The following is a 23947-nucleotide window of genomic DNA, read 5'->3' as shown; positions in this document are numbered from 1 at the left end:
AAATAAGCAACTGATGGCAATCGAAGTGAGCAAACAAGCAATAAATTATTGTAATATGAATTCGTTTTATTTACATTGAAATTTTGTTCTGTAGAAAAAACAAGGAAATGTATAAAAACCGGTAGAATTTCAATCGAATTCGGTAGATCGGTAGATTGCCCCCAAAATCGGTAGATCTACCGAAAAATCGGTAGATCTGGCAACGCCGAATTATACCCATGTAAATATTCTAAATACCATAAAGTAAGGATCATGGTTTACATTATTATTATTGCCGTAAAACAAAAACAAACTGACGTGCCTAATGTTTGGATAATTTATATAACTTAATTAATTAATTAAGTTATAAAAATTATACGATATATAAATTATATTATACTTCTACGCAAACAGCGCACTAAATTTGGTGAACGCGCATTTGCGGTCGCAGGCCCTATGGCATGGAATGCTCTCCCAGCAGAGGTGCGAGGCTGTGAAAGTGAAGTGATGTTTCGGAAAAAACTTAAAACCCACTTGTTCTCTAAATCATTTGAATAAATCCGTAGCACGTGACAACAAAATACATTATTTTAATTAAATTACAAATTTAAAAGCTTCAATTAAATTAACTTAACAAAAGAATCACCATTTAAAGCGCCCTTGAGGTATTTTATTACGAAAATTGCGCTTTATAAGTTATCCATAATTAATTAATTAATTTAATTTAATACCGGAAATAAATGATTCATTTGAATGATTAATTCGATTATTTCCTTCATTCGATTACTAATCATTCGATTAGTCAATTTAGTCGATTATTTTCATCTCCATACACAACGGCAAACGGCATAATCTCTGGCAACATCTATGTCCCGATTAGTATGGAAATCTGTGGTCGAAGTGTCAAAATTCAAAATGTACCAAATTTCAACAGCATGTATGTAATAATCTGTGCTTTCAACTTTCAACCACCTTTCAACTTTTGTCATCTGCGTCAAGCTAAAGCGTTTTTTGGCGTGTTTAACTACTGCATAATAAACTAAACATTGTCCACATTCGAAGTGGCCGAAATTTCTCGTTCGCGGGTTTCAGAAACAATAAGTGTAGTAAACTAAAACAAAACTTTATATTTATTTAGATCAGTATTTTTTAAATTTTACAATGGTAATATCAATCGGATTTGAAGGCAGTGCTAATAAACTGGGCATTGGTATTGTTAAAGACGGTGAAGTTTTGTCAAATTGCCGGTGTACTTACATCACTCCTCCAGGGGAAGGTTATTTAATGTCAATATTCATTTTACATTATAAGGCACACAAACAGTGAGAAAAAATATTTGTGGGCATAATATTGTGCCGCGGTCCCGTTACAGAGTATTGGACTTGAGGATCAGCGGTCTGCCGTTCGAATCCCCCTCTACCACAACCTGATTCCCATTTTCTAATAGTGAGACCCCAAAATTGAAATTGAAAAACCACTGAATTGAAAAACCACTAAACTTTCTCATTCCTCATCTAGGGTGTTATTCTGAACCACTCTCGCGGCACGAGAAAACAGTTTTTCTCATGTATTTTGTACGTAAATATACGAGATAATACGGCCGCGAGAGTGTTTGGGATACCAGCCCTAAAAATCTATGAAACCAAATGTATGATTTAGGATTCTTGCCGAGGGAAACTGCAGAGCACCATAGGAAGAATGTGCTGAAGATTTTGAAAGATGCATTGGAGCAGTCTGGCGTGAAACCTACCGATATAGATGTGGTTTGCTATACCAAAGGTCCCGGGATGGGCGCCCCGCTAGTTACAGTAGCAGTGGTGGCTAGAACTGTCGCTCAGCTCTGGAATAAACCAATTCTAGGTGTTAACCACTGTATTGGCCGTATCCTTTTTAAACTTTACGATTTACCAGATTGAGGAATTGAGGAAGGAGATAGAGAAATCTACTAATATTTCTTGGTATATGAGCGATTTAAGTTATGGTGTCCCAATAAAGCGGTGCCGTTATCTAGCGGCCATGATACGCCACGAAAGAAAAAAGAAAAAACACAACATTCATATGCTGATAGAACAAAAGACAAGATTTATTTGCAATAAGTCATTATAAATATCAATTTTTTTTTTTTAAAGAAGGTGTCAATCTATTCCTTCCATGCTAATCCAAGACCTCAAACCTACTTTAAACGGTATCAGTAATTTAATGATTTGGAATTCTAAAATTAAGGAGTCCACTCTCTACATATAGTGCGTTACTGGGAAATAATCTATGTTTTTTGTACATGATCTTAATAATAATTACCTCATTTCATTAACTGATCAACTAACTTGTTTTTTAAAACGGACAATTGAAGATAAGGAGTTTTTAGAAGTTGAAAACGATCATTTGGAATAATGTGAGATCTTTAAAAATCATGCTACTGAGTATGCATTTCAAAATATAGTGAAAATTCCTTGCCAAATTACGCTTGCGCTCATTTTCAGACAGAAATGTTCACTGCTACACAGGAAAAAACATTCCCAAACTGTCCGTACTGCTATGACGCCTGTCGTGCAAATGACGCCAATGTTGTTTGACGTTCTACTTACAATCAGCACTCTAGGATACCTGCGCTATTTAGTTTGTGCTGACATTTTAATGGCGGCACCGCTCTCTAAAAAAAACACAGTTTTATAAAAAAAAATTGAGAAACTAACTTAGATGTTAAAAAACTGTAAAATATAGCACAATGCTATATGAACATCATTATATTTAATTCGGTGGGTGTGGCTAAGCGGGCCGATAAAGAATAAAGTCCTGGGTGTGAAATCGAACCTGACCCCTGGATGAGTTCATTCATTCTAGATCCTCAGCACAAAGTCAACTTAAACAAATACAAACTAATACCACTTTCGGACAAAGGGATTTTGAGTATTATTCAATTAAAATCTATAACCTACTTCCACTATCTATTAAAACAATCAGTAACGAGAAAATGTTTGAAAAGGCTATAAAAAAATGGATAGTGGAGCTAGGTAGAAGTAAAATGGATTGTCTCATTCGCCCAAACCAATATTGAATCAACTGCCCCACAAATGTATAGCTTATGTTAGGTTTTTGTTATTTTCATTGTGCGTTTTGTAATATAAATAATATAGATGTACATATAAACCTAGTTTTTAAAAATATCTGAATATTTTGTTAATTATCTCTGTTTATTAAGTTAGTCTTCTTTGTTTATTCTCAAATGTGAAAACATTTCAATAAAGTATATTGTTAAGTGTCCTCATCACGGGTAACTCCAGTGAGGTCACATTATTTTTATTATTAATTATAGTTTGAGAGAGAAAAATATGAATAAATACTCTCGTAGTGTAGTGGTTGGCGCATTCGCCCTTCATGCTTGAGGTCCTGGGTTCTATTCCTGGCAGGGTGGACGTGAAATATTGATTTTGAAGGTGATTTAACACGGCAATGTTTCACCCGAAGAGTAGGACTGATCACATCACCTTCTATGTAACAAAAATGATCAAGGTACGCTGAAATTAGAGTTTAAATTCAGTGTCCTATGGACCACTGTGTGCGGATAGGGAAATGATAATGATTTAGCTATTGGACCACTGGACACCATGTCCCACTGTAGCCCACCCTCCCCTACAGATTTATTGAACAATATTTTGTAAATAAGTACTAGATTAAGTGATCACTGAAATTAGCAAATTAATAAATATATTCAAGTCATTTGTCAGTAAGTGACGGGGTGCTATATCCGGTTAGACCCGGGGCTGGGTATAAAAATATATTTATTGTAAGAGCGCTTTGTGCGTTTATTAATAATAAATAAATAAATAAAGACTTCCATATTAGCTTCTCAAAGGGGTTCTTCATTTCTGTTGAAGTATCTTTCAATCTTGACAAGCTCCCTAGACGGCTAAATTCAGTATTTATCTACAAACATTTGGACATACTCAAATGTGTTCCATTTACAATTATTTGCATTCATTTTTTGTAAATTTTACAGAACTGGAAAAAACTTAAAACCCACATGTTCTCTAAATCATCTGAATAAATCCGTAACATGTGATAACAAAGTAAATTGTTTTACTTAATTTACAAATATTAAGTTAAAATTTTATTTATTTATTTGTCGGCCTCGTGGCGTAATGGTCAGCGCGTTTGCCTACCATGCAAGAGGTCTCGAGTTCTATTCCCGACATGGTTGATATGAAATATTTATTTAAAAGGGTGTTTTCGCACTGAAATATTTCATAGTTCCTGGACTGGTACCTGAAGCGTAAGACTGATCATCTTACCTTCATGTAACAAAAAATGATCAAGATACGCTGCGATTGGTGTACCAATGCAGTGCCCTATACACCATTAGGTGCAGAAAGGGAATGATGAAAATCGGGTTGTGGTCCGGTGGCTAGTGTTGCGGACTCACGGATCACAGATCAGAGGTTCGAAACCCACTACCCGAACTTGATTTTCCATTTTCTAAAAGTGAGTTATTTACAACTCGTTGAAAACGGCCACCAAATTTGAAATATTTGGATAAATTATAAGAACGCTAATATTTTTTTTTTTTATAATTTAAAAAAAAAAAATTATGATGATTTATGGAATCACTTTGTAAAGCGCCCTTGAGGCATTATGTTACAAAAATTGTGCCATATCGGTAGTCAGATGGCAGAATGGACCATCTGTAATTTTCAAAAATGTTCAGGAGAGCTGAAATACGTCTCAATTTCAAGACTAATCCACAAACTAAAATATTTTAGTGTTGCTTTTCAATAATAAATTACCATTCTAAATGACTGATGTATTTACTGAAATATTAATCAAAACTTTTGAAAACTAAAACATAGACAAAAATACAGATGGTCCCTTCTGCCATCTGACTACCGATGTAAGCTATTCATAATAATACGATGAAATTACAATATTGTTGATATGTAAAAAAATATATTATTATCGGTATGTTTTACAATTTATATTTTTGTTTAATTTCTTAATTACTCATTTTATATATTATAATGTGTATTTGTGGTTCAATTTTTATTATTATCGGTATGTTTTATAATTTATAATAATTGTGTCTCATTTATTTACTATTAATGGCATATTTTCTAATCTATTTTTATGATTCAATTTTTATTATTATTACTTGCATGTTTTCTAATTTAAATTTATATTGATTTTTTATATTGTTATTATTATTCTTTGAATTTATTAAGCATCATTTAATGAAATAAAAAATAAAAAAAACACATAAAATAAAATAAGGTCCTTCCTAAACACAAGAATTTCCTAGCTAGTCGGGACCTGAAACAAATAAACTCTGTACATTTTAAAACTGTGAAATACTAAATAAATAAATAAATAAAAATAAATAAATATATTAGAAATACAATTCCTGACTACACACTCGAGTTCATCCTCATCCATTTAGTTTTAATAAATGTTCTCAATTAAAATATGACGACATTAGAAAATCGCAAAATTAGTTTTATAATTATAATATTGTGTTATCCCTTACATCAGTATTCAGATATTGAGATGGGTAGACTGATCACTAAAGCACAAAACCCAACAGTTCTGTATGTCAGCGGTGGAAATACCCAAGTAATAGCTTATTCTAGAAAACATTACCGTATATTTGGCGAAACCATCGACATTGCTGTCGGCAACTGCCTGGATAGGTGAGTCACAAATAGCTTATTTTCTTTTTAAGGCTGTAGTCTGGTAAAACGCACGCAAAATGAGGAAATCATGCGATTTTGCCATTTTAAAACGAATGTTTTTTTTTAATCGCGCAATAATAAAAAATAATAAAAACATAAATTAGATAAAAACAATAATTTTTAAAGGTATTTCTGTTAAAAAATATACTTAAAAGTTTTATGTAACTAAAACATGATTACTTTTAGACCAGCAGATTACGCCATTTCAAATGTAGACTAAACTTAGGTAACTGGGATCTCAATATAGACTAAGTATTGAACTAAATTTGTTGTAATAATTTAAAGATAATAAATTGAACATGAAAGTGGCTGGAATTTTCTAATATTTTTTTGTTTTCGAAAAGAAATACAAGCATTTTAAATCACATACATTTTTGTGACATTTTCCTTTATTTCTACGTAAAATTATGCCTTTGTTACTCAAAAAAAAAAAAAGAAGAAGTTATAATATATTATATTTTAGTTGAAACCTTTTATTATAGAATTGTATTCTCCTTTTTTTAAAAATGAAGATAATTCTGGTTGTAATATTCAATTTAAAACAATATCTTCTTAACTTTCTTATGACCTTCATACCTGCCCTTATCGGTACTGGTATACCCAGATACCTAAGTTTAGTCTAAATTTGAAATGGCGTAATCTGCCGGTCTAAAAGTAATTATATTTTTTAACAGAAATACCTTTAAAAATTATTGTTTTTATCTGATTTGTGTTTTTATTTTTTTATTATTGCGCAATAAAAAAAAAACATTTGTTTTAAAATGGCAAAATTGTATGATTTCCTCACTTTGTGTGCGTTTTACCAGACTACAGCCTTAAGGCTGGTTTCATAATCACGTTGACATAACAGAATGCACCCCACAGCAAAAAAAAATACAAAATATGCACATGACATAATTGTAATCCCATGAGTTTAAAAATTCATTCCGGGACACTTACAATTCATTAGATTAAGACGCAATCCGATATATATAGTTATACAATTCAATATTAATAAAATACATATTAGACAAATCTTTATAGCAAGTGCAACTTGACTCTACGTGAAACCAGCCTTAGATTTTCATGACCTTTTGTATACTGATGATGTCATTGAGCTTAGTTGGACCTTGTACATTGTAATAACTTGTACATTGTAATGTACATTGTAGTAAATTACAATATTTGAGTTTGTCCAAATGTTCATGGACAAAAGACTGGATTTCACCCCCTCGGGGGTCATTAAGATTAACAAATTACAACAGGGATAGAGAATACTTTAAACAAGGGAATATGGAAGTCTAGGCATTTACAGGGCTTATGACCTGTCATTGGCTGGTTTGAGTGGCCACTTTACACACTGTAACATTCACCATTTTGCCTATGTTTGAACATCCATATTTCTTCAATTCTTCCATCTGTTGATTTTAGTGAAGTCAAAGAGCTGAAACCTTTATTGTTGTGAAGAGATTCATCTGACTTAATTATTTCACATACTAGGCAACGCCTGAAAACAATTTTTCAATTTTTAAACTTCTTCTTGGACCAGTTGGTTTCATTACAATATTGGAGTTTGTCCATATTCCATATTCCCTTATTTAAGGTATTCTCCATCCCTGTTGTAATTTGTTAAAACAATAAATGTTTTCATAAAATAGAATCCTCTCTTACAGTATACCGCCAACACGTGTTTCAATAATTTGTCCCACTCTGTTCCATTGAAACATTGTGTATTGTGTCGCTTTCAACTTATTTTTAAATGTACCCACACTTAAGATAATTATCATTACACTGTATAATATTCACCAGTCTGAGATGCCCATTAGAGGGTGAGAGCGCTAATTGGTCAAACAAACAAGTGGAAGTTTACTAAGTATTTTTAATTAGTAACTTATTTATTTATTAATTAACACGCCCTACGGGCTTTTACATTTATTAGAAATACATTCAAGTGCAGCAGTGAAACATAAGTTTAAATTAAAGATAACATAATAAAAACTAAAAGATACTATAATAAGTAAAAATAAGGAAGTGTACCAACAAAGGTATATGGGTATATAGAAAAATATTTAATAAATTTACATTTAAAAACATACACACATACATACACATGCAAACATACACACACACACACACATATTTATTTATTTATATACGGCATTTCTGCCATTTACATATATGTGGTATAAAGAGTGCTTAAAAATAAAAATATTTTTAAAAAAATCGAGTATGAAATATTAATATCTCATAAACTCGTACTGTACACATTATTAATTACTTGAAATACATATATATTTTAAAGAAATTATACAATAACAAAATACATTAATCAATCAAATTATAACTATTCCAACCCAATCTTCTGAAGATGATTTGCTCTTTTTGATAAAATATGGTCACTTTATTTTTTAAGTTAGGCAGAGATAAACTAAATATATCAAAATGTGATGCATATTCATTCCCGGTATTCTGTAATCTAACAATAGGTGAGTTATATTGAGCTACCGTTCGAGAATTTCGACAATAAAATATTGTAGATGTTCTGCTTAATCTAGGTGGTACATAGAATGAAATCAATTTCAGTAGATCAGGGGTATCAAACATTGGTTTTATTATTTTATATAAAGTCGTAAGATCGGTCGATGTTCTTCGTACATATATATACACATATATGCATATACATACACATGAGTAATAATTTGTATATACATACACATTATTATAGATACATGAGAAAAAAAAGTAAATAAAGAACAATATTAAGAAATTTTATACAGATTAATTTATAACCTTTTGAATACTTACTTATGTTAATATAAGTCATTCCATCATTATTAAGCTGCGTTTTCTTCAATAAATTTTGACTGTCATTAAATACAGTGTTTAAGGAAATCATTTGACTAACTCTTAAGATTTCTATTTAAATATTTTTTCAACTAAATTTTTGAAATTGTTTTTTAAAATTTTTCTTATTATTTATGAATAATAAAATAATGTCTTCAGACAACATTGTATTTCTTTAAACATTTGCTTTCTTTATATAACTTTTTTCCTAAGATTCTTTTATATTTTTTCTTGCAAGTGTTTTTTTTTAAAGCATTAAAATGAATTCAAAATAAATAAAACATGTACAAATTATATGTAATTGGTCGCTTAGCTAACAACACTGCTTATTTAATTAATTTTTTTAAAAGTATATGTATTAAAACTACATAATACATGTGGAGTACATAATGGGGAGTGACGTCTTACAATATTGTGTCTATTTCATTATACACATTCTATGTGAATGGGAGCGAAGTATGGAATTGGAAAAATAATGATGAAAGTAGGTTGAATGCTGTCGAAATGCGATCCCTCAGGCGAATGTGTGGTAAAACGATGTATGATAGGTGCACAAATGTCGAGATCCGTGAAGTGTGTAAGGCTGAGACATGCATTATTGACAGAATTAAGAAAGGGGTGCTGCGTTGGTTTGGACATATAGAGCGAATGGACAGCGAAAGAACGACTAAAAGGATCTACGATGCAAATGTTGATGGATGCAGAAAACGAGGAAGACCGAGAAAGACATGGCACGATCAAGTCCATCAAATACTTGAAGATGGACATGTCAAAAGTAGGAATAATCGGCGTGCGTGCATAAGAAGATGTATGAATGTAGAGGAAGCGAGGTCTGTATGCCAAGATAGAGTGTTATGGCGTTCTATCCTCTCTGCCTACCCCTACGGGGAAACGGCGTGATGGTTTGTTGTTGTTGTTATGTGAATGTGATGCTCTACATCATAAAAGAAGCCTCATCCTCAGGGTACCACTGGTTAAACCTGAGGATGTTAAAAAGCTCGCCCCCTACCATTAGCCTGATACTTTAAAGATGTGTGCGTGGAGGGAGAGATTTAGCGAAATGAGAACTCTCACCTGCCACCACCTTAAAGAATATGCAATGTTGTTAGTTGAATGACAAATTATTATGCGCGCATAGTTTTTTTCAATTTGACAGATGCAATACATTTTAGTTTTGGATATGCCTATATTATTATGATATAACTTTTGTGTTCTTTTTAGATTTGCGCGAGTTTTGAAACTTTCTAATGATCCGAGTCCGGGATATAACATTGAACAGGCGGCCAAATTAGGAAATAAATTTATTACTTTACCATATGTTGTAAAAGGTATAGTATAAAATCATCCATATTTTTTTTAATAAAAAGTAAACATGACACTGGCAGTTAATGCGTAATAGTAACAAATTAAAAATCAACCTGAAAAAGCACATAATAACTACACTAACCAGACCAGACATAACATGACTTGATGAAGTCCTAACAATACGAAACGCGCCACATATATATATATTTTTTAAAGTAGAATTAAATCCAATATTTTATTTTGGATACCTTACCAAATTTTAATATGGAATTCGACCAGTTATCTGCATACACAATAAATTTTATTTATTTATTTGAAATATTCAATTTTTTTTTTTATCCTAACTTTCTTCAGCCTGATTTTGATTTCTCTTTAGAAATATCATTTGTTATCAGTTAACTCAATTTTATGTGAAAGCATATTAAACAATTTGACAGAAAAATAATCCTTTTTAAGGCTGTAGTCTGACAAAACGCACGAAAACTAATGCAATCATATGATCAACCATTTTAAAATGCCGTATTTTCAAAATCCCCGAATTAAAAAATAATGTCAATAAACGTTAAATAAAAGCAGCAATTTTCTAAGGCAATTCTATAAAAAAAATATACTTAAAAGTTTAATATTATTAAATATAATTACTTCGACCAGCAGATTACGCCTCTTAAAATTTAGATAAAGACGAAGTATTAAAGTAAAATTTGTTTTAATGATTTGAAGATGATATTTTGAACAAAAAGTTTTTCTATATAATTTATAATGAATAACCACAAAATTAGTGTTTCAAATATAAACTTTATAAAAAGTTTTTCAACCAAAATCTTAAATTTTTGTTTTTGATAAGTAATACAAACAATTTAAATCACACAAGTTTTGTGGTATTTTTCTTCAATTCTAGGATAAATTGTCTTTGGCAAATTTTTTATGGAACTATGTTTTTTTTCTATAATATTTGGTTGTAAATATTGGATTTCTACAGTATGTTTTTAGCGAAATTTTAATGTACAAATTGGCGACTCCCCTCGAAATTAGATATTTATGACTCCACCAGTTTTCTCGTCTTGCCAAATAATTATATTTTCATATCTTTATCTCCATAAAAACATTTTAAAAATGCAATTTCAAGCACAACTTCTTTAAAGTTGTTGGCGTATCTTCATTGGTAACTGAAATGTGTATCACATTTTGTTGGAAACAGGTATGGATGTAAGTTTTTCTGGGATCTTGTCATTTATCGAAGAAAAAGCCGCGCAAATTGGCAAAGAATTCACGGCTGAAGATTTGTGCTTTTCCCTACAAGAAACTATATTTGCCATGCTTGTTGAAACAACAGAAAGAGCAATGGCGCACTGTGGATCCTCCGAGGTGAGAAATAACAATGTCTTAGCCGTCATCCATCTTAATAAGTATTAGTTGATGCTCCTATAATCCCAAGTAACAAAAATGCATACTAATTTATTTGAAAAAGTTTAAACAACTTTATAAGTACAAAAGTATATAATTTGAAGTTAAATACATTTAGTTTTTTTTTTAACCTGGAATATAAAGCCTTTATGTCTCCTTTTCAAGATCAGCTATAAAAGAAAGTCAATGTCGCATTTTTCACACAGCCGTCTTTGTCATATGATCATTTTATAAGACAACATTTTATTTTGTAGGCTCTCCTGAAAATTATGCTTTTTAAATATCATGACTGTTTTATTGGATGTGCCATATTTATTTCTTTAATTAATTATATAAATAAAAGACGAGTGATACTTTAATCCACAAATTTGTAATATCCAGTGACTGGTTTCATCGCTTTCGCGACTGGTATCTTTATTAAGGAGTTCTATGTATTTATACAAACCAGAGGTAAGGTAAAGTTTTGTATAAATACATTGAACTCCTTAATAAAGATAATAGTCTCGAAGATGTCGCGAAAGCGATGAAACCGGTCACTGGATATTCTAAATTTGTGGATTAAAGTATCACTCGTCTTTTTTATTTATATAATAAATTACAATGAACTTCCATCAAGAATTTTCACTTACAAACTTAAATGTTTATTTCTTTAGTTCATATTTCTATGTAATTTATTACCATAGCTATGACATTTACTCTAAAATTCTGTCTGAAAATGTTTTGAATTTTGAAATGATTGTTTTTTCACCACAACAGGCCAGGAGGTCCGATTACAGTGGTGAATTACAACACAGAACACCCAGGCTTGAGAAAAATCATATTTATTTTTTTGTGTTCTCACCGGGAATCGAACCCGGAGCCTTCCGTGCATGAGCTTAAGCACTAAACCACGGAGGCCGCCTTTTTGATTTCAGTTTGTACATTTTCATTCCATTGATGAGATGTCGAGACTAGCCTATTTTCATATGTGATAATTTGTGTTGTGATTGTCCGTATAAATTATTATTATTTTCTGATATCCCTCGCTTCTCCAGGTTCTGATTGTGGGTGGCGTCGGCTGCAACGTCCGCCTCCAGAAGATGATGGAGGCCATGTGCGAAGAAAGAGGGGCCACACTGTTTGCTACGGACGAGAGGTTCTGCATTGACAACGGCGTCATGATAGCTCACGCTGGAGCCGAGGCCTTCGCCAGTGGATCCAGGATGCGTTGGAACAGCGCAACATGCACACAACGATACAGGACTGACGAAGTGTTTGTTACTTGGAGAGATTAGCATTACAAGAATTTGATGAATATTGAAACTTAGATGGAGAACATTTAAGTTAAAAAACGCTCTCGTGAAAATTTACATTTCAAGCAAATGTCGAGTTTTGAAAATTGAACAGCCATCAATTGTTAAATACAGTATTTATGTTTTTAAAAATGTGGACCCACTCAAAGTATTGTAAACTATTTGTACTATTGTGTAATAAAAAAAAACAAGGATGGCGGATTATTTTATTCTTTTGATAGGTATGTTTTCATCCCCTCGATAGGTACTGACAATTTATTTAACAGATACAGGGAGTGTTTATCGTATTCTCATCGCTATGATTTTTTTAAGTGTTGTAATTTTGAAATTACGTCACTAGTCCTCGTGAGTTGTCCTGACATTTAAAAGAAGAGCCTCGTAGGGTAAAAATGCACTTAACTTTGAAAAAGATGGCTAGCGGAAACAACTGGAAATATATCACAACACATGTCAACGCTACCTTTGATTGCTTGATTGACAAAAACTTGCGAAGAAGAACCTTTTCTAACTTTATGCCTTAGACGACATAACATTGGAGAATTTTCACCCGACTATTATTCTCGATTATTGGAAATAATCCAACTCCCACAGGCATGGAGAAGTAAACGACGTCATTATTTCGATGTTAGATTTGATGCTCCAATTATTACTGCTAGTGAAAAAACATTTTTATATCCAATTTCTCGTATCACTAAACTTCGTCATTGTGTAAGTAATTACTATTGCTAAACAGGGAACAATCTAAATAAAATTCACTATTCCGTTGTAAATAAATGATGTAATAAATAAAATGAATAACATTGTTTATACAGTGTGCTTACAGAACAAGTCACGAGTCTTCAGTTCGGGAGTATTCCTTCTACGGTTCAATATTTTACATCTTAAAACAAAATATTTATAAAAGCATTTTGTTTTGTGTGGAAAAATACAAAAACTTTTTCGGGATATATTTTCTTGGGTTCCTCGTCTGCTAACTTCATAAGGTCTCGTGATAAAGTCCCGTATACATTATTATCCATGTCACCTGTCAACAAAATAAATAGTGAGAAAATCACATTCAATCTACATTATATAATCGTACAATATACGGATGGTGTTGTGCAAAGATTGGTGATTATCTACCATTGAACAAAATAGTTAAATGAGTTTGAACTTACAAATTATTTACTTATTTCGACGGTTTACGCCTTTGACAAAGTATAAAATAATATTGAAAAACAATTATAATGAAACAAAACACCTGAACATAGTATAGAAAATATAGATACATGAAATAAAATCAGCAGAAAATAAGGAAATAATAAAGAAAACTTAAATGAGAAATTATAACATGGGTATGCAGCAAACTAACAATAAATCAAGGGTTTAAATATAAAAAGTATTGAAGTAACGGAGACGATGTATCATAGCATAAACAGTAAAATAAGTATAACATATACATTTTTATAATTTAGAAAAGAAGTGATTAAAAAGTAATGATTTTAATTGGTATAAAGATAAATTAAATAAATCTACGTTTCCATGTTTGTTTGCTAACATGTGGAACCGTGGAATAGGTGAGTACTTAGCATAGTTTGAACTATACAAATCAACAGCAAAAGAAGTATTTTGTCTCCTCCCACGCTGTCTCACATAAAAATTCACACAATTTAAAAGTTCAAGACTGTCAATAACATTATTTAATAACTTGAAATTTCCCTTCTGTCACTAATACATATTAATTTTAACTGCTTCATTAAACATTTATAGTTAAGCTCTTCAATTGGAATGTTTAATTTTAAATTCATGAATCTTAAAAACTTGTGTTGGACCTTCTCCACACTGTTTATATGGGTAACATAATAAGGAGACCAAACTGAGGACCCATATTCTAACTGGCGTCTTACTAGGGTCATGTATAATATTTTTAATGCATTAACAGACTTAAACTCTCTTGTTGTTCTGATAACAAAGCCTAGGGTTTTTGTGGCTGTAATTCTCTGTAATACCTCGATGTGTTAGCCAAAAACCATGCAACTAAATTAAAAACAATGTAACACTGCTTTATGCTTAACGTATCGCTGCGAATTAAGATCAATGTGTGGATAACAATATTGCAAAAATGTGTAAACCCCGCAAGACACTTTCTTTGTCAAAATTCTCGACAAGTTTTGTTTATTACAAACGGAAAAGAACATTTTTTAATTTGGGGATTCAAAATATTTTTTTTTTTGGGGCAGTAACATTGTTTAAAACATCGAGACATTATTGTTATTATAAAGTTTTTAAAGTGTTCTGTAAAAATGTGTTATTCCATTTTTTTGTTAATTTTTATACTAACTCTTAAAAGACAGTGGTAAATAATTCCTTTGAAAAGACGAAATATTCTAAAGTTCAGACATTAAAAAAAAAAATACGGAGACATATTGTTTAATAATTCCTTTTCCATAATTTATAAAAATAAAGATATAATTTAACCCTGTTATAGCAACATAAATTAAAAATCATAAATCTGCCGCTCATTTTAGATGCGTGCGTCCCACGTCACTGTCAATAACCGACTGGATCTGTTTTACACAGAACAGCGTCTCTGTCTTCCTTGTAATGAGTTTTTAGTTTCAGTTTGCGCTTGCAATTCTCGACCCAAGTACCTACGACCCGTTGTACTGCTGTAATCTGTAGCTAACTTCGTGGTTAAAAATCATAGAATGGTTTTTCTCCGTATGGGTGACTCTATTAGCCAAAGGCGTATTATTACTCTAAGAGTGCGCCCCAAAATTTTGATGAAAATGTTACACAGGCTCGAATAACCCAAACAATGAAAGTAATGGACCAAATGTGCGTAAACGTCTGCATCTGTTTGATAGTGAAAAATCTATGTATTTCGTTGTCATGTTATATTTTGTAATAAAACTGAGGTAGACACTATAAATAGTAAACAATTTTTTTTAAATATTATTGTTATCAAAAACATTTTTACTTTGTGGTATGACATTTAACACTTATATGTTTATAAATTTGTATAAACCAATTTAATTTTGATTTTGTAACTTTGAAGTTAGAATCAAAGAGCATATCGCACACCCCTAGTTTTAGACTATGACAAGTCAAAAAATAGCATTCTGAGATAATTGAATTTAAAGTTTCATTTCTCCGAAAGAAATCAAAGAATGTGTTCAGTTAACCGCGGTTGTTTGTAATTTGTTTGTCAGGATTTGTATTTTAAAATGCAATGTTTTAAAAAATAAAATATTATAAGGAAATTGTGTTTATAGTCGTGCTTTTGAGATATCATACTCTAAAACTAGACCATTAAAATATTTTAATCAAGATTTTGAGTTAACTTATCATGTACATTATGATTGCACTAACAAAAGTAGGTAATGAGATCATTTTTCTTTAAGATATGGTGCAAAATAATAATCTAATTAACATATTACAACAGAGATGAAGAACATTTAAGAGAAGGTAATATAGAAGTCTAGGCATCTACAGGGTTTATGACCTGTCAATGGCTGGTTTAAGTGGCCACTTTACACACTGTTTAACATTCACCATTTTGCCTATGTTTGAACATCTATATTTCTTCAATTCTTCCATTTGTTGATTTTAGTGAAGTTAAAGAACTGAAACCTTTATTGTTGTGAAGAAATTCATTTGACTGAATTATTTTACATACTAGGCAACGTCTGAAAACAATTTTCCAATTTTTAAACTTCTTCTTGGACCAGTTGGTTTCATTACAATATTTGAGTTTGTCCAAATGTTTGTAGACAAAAGACTGGATTTCACCCCCTCGGGAGTCATTAAGGTTAACAAATTACAACAGGGATGGAGAATACTTTAAACAAGGGAATATGGAAGTCTAGGCATTTACAGGGCTTATGACCTGCCATTGGCTGGTTTAAGTGGCCATTTTACACATTGTGTAACATTCACCATTCTGCCCATATTTGAACATCTATATTCCTCCAATTCTTTCATCTGTTCATGTTTGTTCAAACAAAAAATATTGTTGATAATAAACCAACATTAATTTTGTACAATTTTTTTTATATTTTTGGCTAAAATAACCTATAAAAACAAAAAAAAATAAAGAAACAATCTCAACAAATTTTAATAGTTTATCAATGTAACTAAAAAAAAATAACAAGGACTTTCAAAGTCTCTTGCAAAATTACAAAGGTTTATAGGTGCAAATTCATCTATTGGAATAATTTCAATCATCGTTTTCTTCATAAGTCGATGGATTTTCTCTTCGAGCGGTATTAGCGACTTTTAAATTATTATTTTTAGGAATCAAATTTTTCTTGCATAGGCTAAAAAGATCTTTCTTTTTTTGTTCAGTTATCCCTGGTAGCTCAATGTAAGCATTGCAATTTTTTTTAAATAATTAAAATTAGCAAATTTAATGTGGTACCAAAACTCAAAATTAAGTCATTTGTCTATTCTTAAACTATGATAATTCAAAATGTAATAGTCTAAAATTAAAAAAAATGTTGTTTTCTGATTCAAGACTATAGCAACTCAAAATATCATAGTCTTGAAATATCACACAATATGATTTAAGAAAATTCAAGACTATATTTTGTGTTATTAAATTGAGAACTGTGCATATAGACTTGTGATAGTTTTTGACCAGGTAGTTTATCATATTATCAATACTTCTGCATTATTAACTCAAAATCTCAGTTTTTTGACATGTCATAGTCTAAAACTAGGGGTGCGATATAAGATGTCTCAGTAATAATAATTTTTCAGAATTCGCAAATCATCTTAAATCAGAAAACCAGGATTTTAATCAAGAAACAGGTGTAGACATTTTGCATGTCAGTAAAATTGGATTTGTTTAGACAATTTAGAACGATTAGAAATTAGTAAAGCCATTAATCAAAAACTTCAGATAATAAATAATTAATTAAATTTAACTTCGAGTCTTCTTTAAAATATTCCCGTTATGATTCATTTTACCTACTTTCTCTCTCTTTCTTTCATTTTTCTGTCTCATACAATATTTTATAATTTAAATAGCAACGCGTGTAATTATAACTTAGTTTAATTTCTGACAATGAGGTAGTAACCTCGAAACCGGTCGAAGTGTAACTCAAAATTAAAGTGGTTTATACAAATTTATAAACATGTACGTGTAATTTTTTTTTTTTTAATGTGTTTTTATGAATAAATTTTTATACATCCAGCATTGTTCTTATTTTTAAATTTCGTTAGAGGAAGAAATATAATCAATTCGTAATGAAAAAAAAAACAACTTGCTTGTATGAGTGAATCCAAAGAAAGACATTTAGTCTTTAAAACAAATTCAGGTATGCGGTGGATGCTTTAAATGGTCCCATTCGCTGGCCTAGTGTAAGTAAGTAGTTCAATATTCGGTATTTCAACACGCCGAATACTGAACATATAGAATTAAGAATAGTCCAGAAACCGAATACGCGTATAAAACAGAAGGCGACTAAACTACTCTTAAAGAAGTAGTTTTACGTTTTGACCCATTAGTTTATTTTTAAACGTCACTCAATACGCAACTCCCGATTTGAATTCAACTCTGCCGTGTTGTGTCATTTTAAAGTGTAGAAATACTGCTAGGATCGTAAAGAAACACGATGGGATCACATTTCATGTGTACGTAGCAAATACATGTGTAAGTAGCAAATGCATTACTTAAAAATGTAATTATTTTTCCATCTGTCAGATTGTCAAAGAAAACAAAATGGATATTTTGTTAGTGTTGCCAGGGTAGTCAAATTTTTTACGCTACTTTGCTCATTTTATGAGAGAACTAATGAAAATTTGACCTGTCAGATTAAACAACGCCCTTGTGGATATTTGACAGACATTATCTTTAAAACATCAAATATTATTTAACATGACGTAAAAATATCCATTTCATGAAAAATAAAATTTGTTTTATTTTTTAAGTTCAAACCCCACCATATTCCTCTTCGTCTACATTTTGAAAACTGGTTACATAAATATAAATAATTCCCGCATTTACTAAAACAAATCTGAAAAGAAAGTGTCATCATTACTAATAAAATACAATTAAAATAAGTTTAACTCTTCCTTTACTGCGCTAAGAAATCCTCACGTTCCGGTGCTGCGCAGTCAATACACATACAAAAATGAGAGATTTAAAATCATAAAAATGGAACATTCATAGGTAATTTCTTCAATTAACTATATTTGATTTAAAAAGTGATAATATTTGAAATATAATCGCTAAAAACATGAAAAAAACCATTTGCTCACAGCTCGAACAAACGGACCGGCCTTTGAAATTCCGAAAGCAATTCAGGCGTTATCTGGCCAGTGGCACAAGCTGGCCTGCATCATGCATGGAATGAGGAACTTCAGCCCTACGGCAAATGAGATACAATAAATGTTTTCCTTCGCGCGGTAAAAATAAGAGTATTAAATTGTATGGAAAAGCTTCCTGAAAATGTACGAAAAATAAAATTTGTTTTATTTTTTAAGTTCAAAGTTCATTGATTAAATTACCCTTTACTTATCTACTTTGTTGTGTTGTTCAATCAATGTTTCCGCGTGTACAATAAAATTTTAGAGAAATTAACAAATTGCTTTTTTTATTATATAAAACTATCTTACGTTTGTGTTATGAATATATTTTTCGCAATCTGGCAACATTACGCGGCGACTTCAAGCATGCGCGCGGCGAAAGTGGGGTATTTTTTGACACAGTCTGATGTATTCAAATATGATTCTACGCTCCTTCTGGACTATTCTTAATTCTATGACTGAACATATAAAACCATGCCAAATACGAATAATTACCGAATATTCAGCGCATCTAATATTTACTATTATACATATTACAATAATTAATAGTAAATAGATTTACATTTTATTATTTATTTATTTCCTGAGCAATAGGGTTGTTGATGGTTGGAATAAGCTGCCGCAAGAGCTGATCTCAATGTGTAGTCTGAATGGGTTCAAAAATGGACTAGATTTGTCTGGGAAAAGTTAAAGTGCGCCAACAACTAACTTTCGGTTAAATAGATTTAAGCATATCAGCTGCTCGCATAAAATTATTAATAATAATAATAATTATTATTATACTGCAGATTTTTTTAACATTTAAATAAATAACTTACCAAAAATCCTGCAAAAGATGTCATGAAGCCTTCTTTAGTTAATTCCCACATCCCACCATATTCCTCTTCGTCTACATTTTGAAAACTGGTTACATAAATATAAATAATTCCCGCATTTACTAAAACAAATCTGAAAAGAAAGTGTCATCATTACTAATAAAATACAATTAAAATAAGTTTAACTCTTCCTTTACTGCGCTAAGAAATCCTCACGTTCCGGTGCTGCGCAGTCAATACACATACAAAAATGAGAGATTTAAAATCATAAAAATGGAACATTCATAGGTAATTTCTTCAATTAACTATATTTGATTTAAAAAGTGATAATATTTGAAATATAATCGCTAAAAACATGAAAAAAAAACCATTTGCTCACAGCTCGAACAAACGGACCGGCCTTTGAAATTCCGAAAGCAATTCAGGCGTTATCTAGCCAGTGGCACAAGCTGGCCTGCATCATGCATGGAATGAGGAACTTCAGCCCTACGGCAAATGAGATACAATAAATGTTTTCCTTCGCGCGGTAAAAATAAGAGTATTAAATTGTATGGAAAAGCTTCCTGAAAATGTACGAATTAAAAAAAAGAAAAAAACAAACTATTTTGAATGACGTCAATGAATCAACCAATGATAAGAAAGTTATAAAAGGATTTCCGGTTTGCTTGCCGTCAGTGGACCAATGAGCAGAACTGATCGGGAATAAGCGCAAGAAAACCCCTGACGTCACTTGCAGAGTTATTTCAGAAATACAAAACTTTGAAAAATCAAGGCGCTAATAATACGATATATAATTTTTTTTTTTTTTTGGCTTAGTTTAATAGTCTATTAACAAATAAAGAAATAAAAAAGAGTACTGACTCGTTATCTCTCTCACTCCCAGACATATATGTAGTATCGAGAGTTAGATGTAGTTACAGTGTTTGAGACAGTCGTATATTCGGTACTCCTTCACTAAATTGCCGTGACAATGCAACACATGGGTAAGCTTTTGATTTTAGGGCATCAACAGCATATTCGGATAATTTTTTGCTACATAGAAGGTAAGGTGATCAGTCTTACGCTTCAGAAACAATGAAGTATTGCAGTGTAGAACCACTTTTAAAACAAATATTACACGCTCGCGCTGCCAGGAATCGAACCTTGGAACTCAAGCATGGTAGGTAACCATGCCAATTACTACACTTCAAGGTGAACTTTCCCCGCTCGATTTCTTTTTCCAGGATTTTCATAGTCCTCTTTATCTTTGGGAACAAGAAAAAGGCGCAGAGGGCCAAGTCTGGTGAATACGGTGGCTGGAGCATTAATGCGGTCTGGTTTTTTGTCAAAAAGTCATGAGCAGGCGTCCGTCATTTTCGTTTGAGAATGATTAAATATTTTCCGAACACAGCAAAACACGTCTTACGTCTGTCAAAAACCAACTACGCTAATTTAACCAACAACTCCATTAAAAATGGACAGAAATTGACAGATTAATAAATTATAAACACGTGTACAAAGAAAAACCGTCAGAAATTCAAATATTCAGCATATGTTTTTATCAAACATCATATTTATGTAATATTATGTATTTAGGATTTATACCATGTTGCAGTTGTCAATACATTTATTTTTTATTTTGCACCACAACAGGCCAGGCCACAACAATAGTGAATTACAGCACAAAACACCAACGCTTGAGAAAAACCACATTCAAATTTTGTGTTCTCACTAGGAATCGAACCCGGAGTCTTAAGTGCGTGAGTCAAGCATCTCACCCAATACAGCACGGAGGCCGCCTTGTAACTTATCAATACCGAGTACTGAGTCTTTTTGTAATTAAATTATCACAATTAATAAACCTTCTTAATGCGTAGACTTCAGTGAAGAATCTTTAGAGGGTTAAAAATTCAGTACTTTTCTTTAAAGATTTAGACAATATAAATCTGTACCTCAGAGGTAGAAGGATGCAAAACCAGAATTTGATGAAATAACGTTTCGGTTTTCGTATCCAGTTTATGATCATGTCCATTGATTTTGAAGAAATGTAAGTGTTGTAATGAATAAACCAATGTATTAAGATACTGAATATACAAATTAATTAACAAATTATAACAGGGATGGAGAATACCTTAAGTGAAATCCCTGTTGTAATTTGTTAATCTTAATGACTCCCGAGGGGGTGAAATCCAGTCTTTTGACTACGAACATTTGGACAAACTCAAATGTTGTAATACAAATTAATGTTATAAATTTTTAGAAATCACTTACACAAGAGAAAGTAGATTCTTTAGGCTTGTGTTGAACATTTGACGTTTGGATTTGCATCCGTCTACTTCTAAGGTACAGAAATAGTGTACGAGAATATGTAAGGTAATACTCACAAGAGAAGTCCAATAAATCCTTTAAGTGGAACAATTCCCCAAGCCAAACCTAATATAATTCCAAGACCCTGTCTCGCCCAGTATATGACATCGAGGAACTCATCCTGGAATATTCAAAACAATTATTAAAGTAAATGAATAACTTATATAATAATTTATTATTATTATACCTTCTTCTTCTTGAGAAGAAGAAGAAATAAGAAAGAAACGAAAGAATAAAGCTTAAAGATTTTTGTTTTTGTTACACTGAATGTGAATTATTAATTTTAAATAAACAATTGATAAATAAAAATAGATGTTTTTTTAATGGGGGGTTTTTGGTATTTCCCTTTTTTAAACTCAGGTGTGAGACCTAACTATAATTTATACATTGGATATGAAGTCCCAGATAGACATTTTTAAATCATGAAACATATAGCAAAATAACCCTGATCATATGAATGTTTTTCCATTACTTAAGTCTTTTTTCTATACTCAAAGTCTGTAAAAATATCTATATGGGACCTTTTCATATTCTGATAGTAAGAGTTGCTTGTCAGTTAGTCATTTCTTCCTGTTTGTGATTTTAATTAAAACATTACTAAGCGTCCGTCTAAGACTTCTTGCAGGCGAGACTAAAGGGTCTAAATAGCATTCAAATTCAGTAGAAATCACGCCAATTTCAAAAAGAAAAATGCAAACGTATATCAATTGAAATATGCAAACTTTAATCAGCTGTCCTGTCAAGTTGACTAAATGTCACGTGGTAATGTTTTTATTTTCCAGCGTCGATATGTGTGAATGTTTCTTCTATGCCTGATACTGAGCCAGTGTAGTTGCGTCTGATATTCGGTTATGTGGTCGAATTTGCGAAGATCAAAGATATAACGTATACAAACTATCACCGCATCAATAAAGGTTTTAGCTCTTTAACTTCACAAAAATCCACAGATGGAAGAATTGAAGGTACATGGATGTTCAAACAAAGACAGGATAGTGAATGTTACACAGTGTGTAAAGTGGCCTCTTCAACCAGCCAACGACAGATCATAAGCCCAGTAAAAGCCTAGACTGTCATATTTCCCTTTCTAAAACATTCTCCATCTCAGTTGTAATATTTCGATAATTAATGCTGAATGTTTCGGCATTGAACTTAATTAAATATGATGCCCAAAGCAATTGGATTACAGCAATCATTTTAAGAATTAGAATCGAATGGATAATGTTGAAATTATTTCTGTCCTCAATCGGCTAGTAAACATATTTAAGTGTTTTCTTTAACCTATTTGAAAAAATAAATCAATTTAATATACAAAACATGGAAAAGCCTAACGTCAATGTATCAACTTGAACGGGGGTTGTTATTATTCGTATTTTCGGGAATTAGTAATCTACATTCTACATCGCTAATTCGTTGAACCAATTACAAGCAACGGGGAAGCAACTTGCACATTGGTTTGATAAATAAAAATTACCTTGTCGGGCCATTCTGACTTGGAAGTTATTGCTCTGGACCAAATAGGTACATTGTCAATTGATTTGTTAAAGCCATTTCCTTCAACAGTTTTAGTCTTGGTAGACATCGTGATTTCAAAAGAAACACTTTTGACTTTCGCTGAAATTGATGACAAGTGTGACAAATGTCAATTCTATGTTACCCGTACAAAAATATTAACACAAATTTATGACATATTTTAGGTAGTTCTTACTTCCACTTAATAATTTTTTTATAGCTTTAAAATTACGGGATACCGGGAATGAAAGTAACAAACTTACTTTTTTAATTACTTTTCTTGTACAAACTTTTCTGCTACTACTATGCGTTTATTCTACTCCACTCTCACCCTTACCGTTACATTGGCCGTGGCTCCTTGCTGGACCCAAAGACTACAGATAGCTGGACGGTTGTGAGTAAATCGTATAGGTGTTGTTAAAATACAACAAAAATTAGTATTATATATTTTTTTCAATGCTTT

At 31.5% G+C, this 23947-nt stretch overlaps 2 protein-coding genes across 2 annotated transcripts; one reads left to right on the top strand and one right to left on the bottom strand.

Moving 5' to 3' along the window:
* Positions 1–814: 814 nt before the first annotated feature.
* Positions 815–13548, top strand: Tcs3 (Probable tRNA N6-adenosine threonylcarbamoyltransferase Tcs3). The gene is made up of 6 exons (XM_088240772.1): positions 815–1255; positions 1639–1860; positions 5507–5657; positions 9744–9850; positions 11026–11192; positions 12266–13548. Exons 1-6 carry the CDS (start codon positions 1141–1143, stop codon positions 12503–12505), a joined length of 1002 nt encoding a protein of 333 aa, XP_088096898.1. The 5' UTR covers positions 815–1140; the 3' UTR covers positions 12506–13548.
* On the bottom strand, positions 13282–23606 carry LOC148284408 (GEL complex subunit OPTI). The gene is made up of 4 exons (XM_088240784.1): positions 23447–23606; positions 21993–22096; positions 19633–19762; positions 13282–13547 (listed from the first exon to the last, which is right to left on the bottom strand). Exons 1-4 carry the CDS (start codon positions 23552–23554, stop codon positions 13500–13502), a joined length of 390 nt encoding a protein of 129 aa, XP_088096910.1. The 5' UTR covers positions 23555–23606; the 3' UTR covers positions 13282–13499.
* Positions 23607–23947: the final 341 nt, after the last annotated feature.

This window comes from Micrasema longulum, unplaced genomic scaffold, assembly GCF_059751315.1.
Source record: "Micrasema longulum isolate JH-2025_06_02 unplaced genomic scaffold, ASM5975131v1 h1tg000126l, whole genome shotgun sequence".
NCBI classification, from domain to species: Eukaryota; Metazoa; Arthropoda; class Insecta; order Trichoptera; family Brachycentridae; genus Micrasema; species Micrasema longulum.
The sequence above is the reverse complement of the archived record's forward strand: the minus strand, read 5'-3'. Positions and strand labels throughout refer to the sequence as shown.

Bases quoted from the DNA above. Each gene is read 5' to 3' on its own strand.
- Tcs3 (XM_088240772.1), top strand. From the start codon at position 1,141: ATGGTAATATCAATCGGATTTGAAGGCAGTGCTAATAAACTGGGCATT. The intron at 1,256-1,638 runs GTTATTTAATGT...TGTATGATTTAG, and splicing joins CATCACTCCTCCAGGGGAAG to GATTCTTGCCGAGGGAAACT. The intron at 9,851-11,025 runs GTATAGTATAAA...TGTTGGAAACAG, and splicing joins TTTACCATATGTTGTAAAAG to GTATGGATGTAAGTTTTTCT.
- LOC148284408 (XM_088240784.1), bottom strand. From the start codon at position 23,554: ATGTCTACCAAGACTAAAACTGTTGAAGGAAATGGCTTTAACAAATCA. The intron at 22,097-23,446 runs GTAATTTTTATT...TGAATATTCCAG, and splicing joins AGTCAGAATGGCCCGACAAG to GATGAGTTCCTCGATGTCAT. The intron at 19,763-21,992 runs GTGAGTATTACC...CTTTCTTTTCAG, and splicing joins GGATTTATTGGACTTCTCTT to ATTTGTTTTAGTAAATGCGG.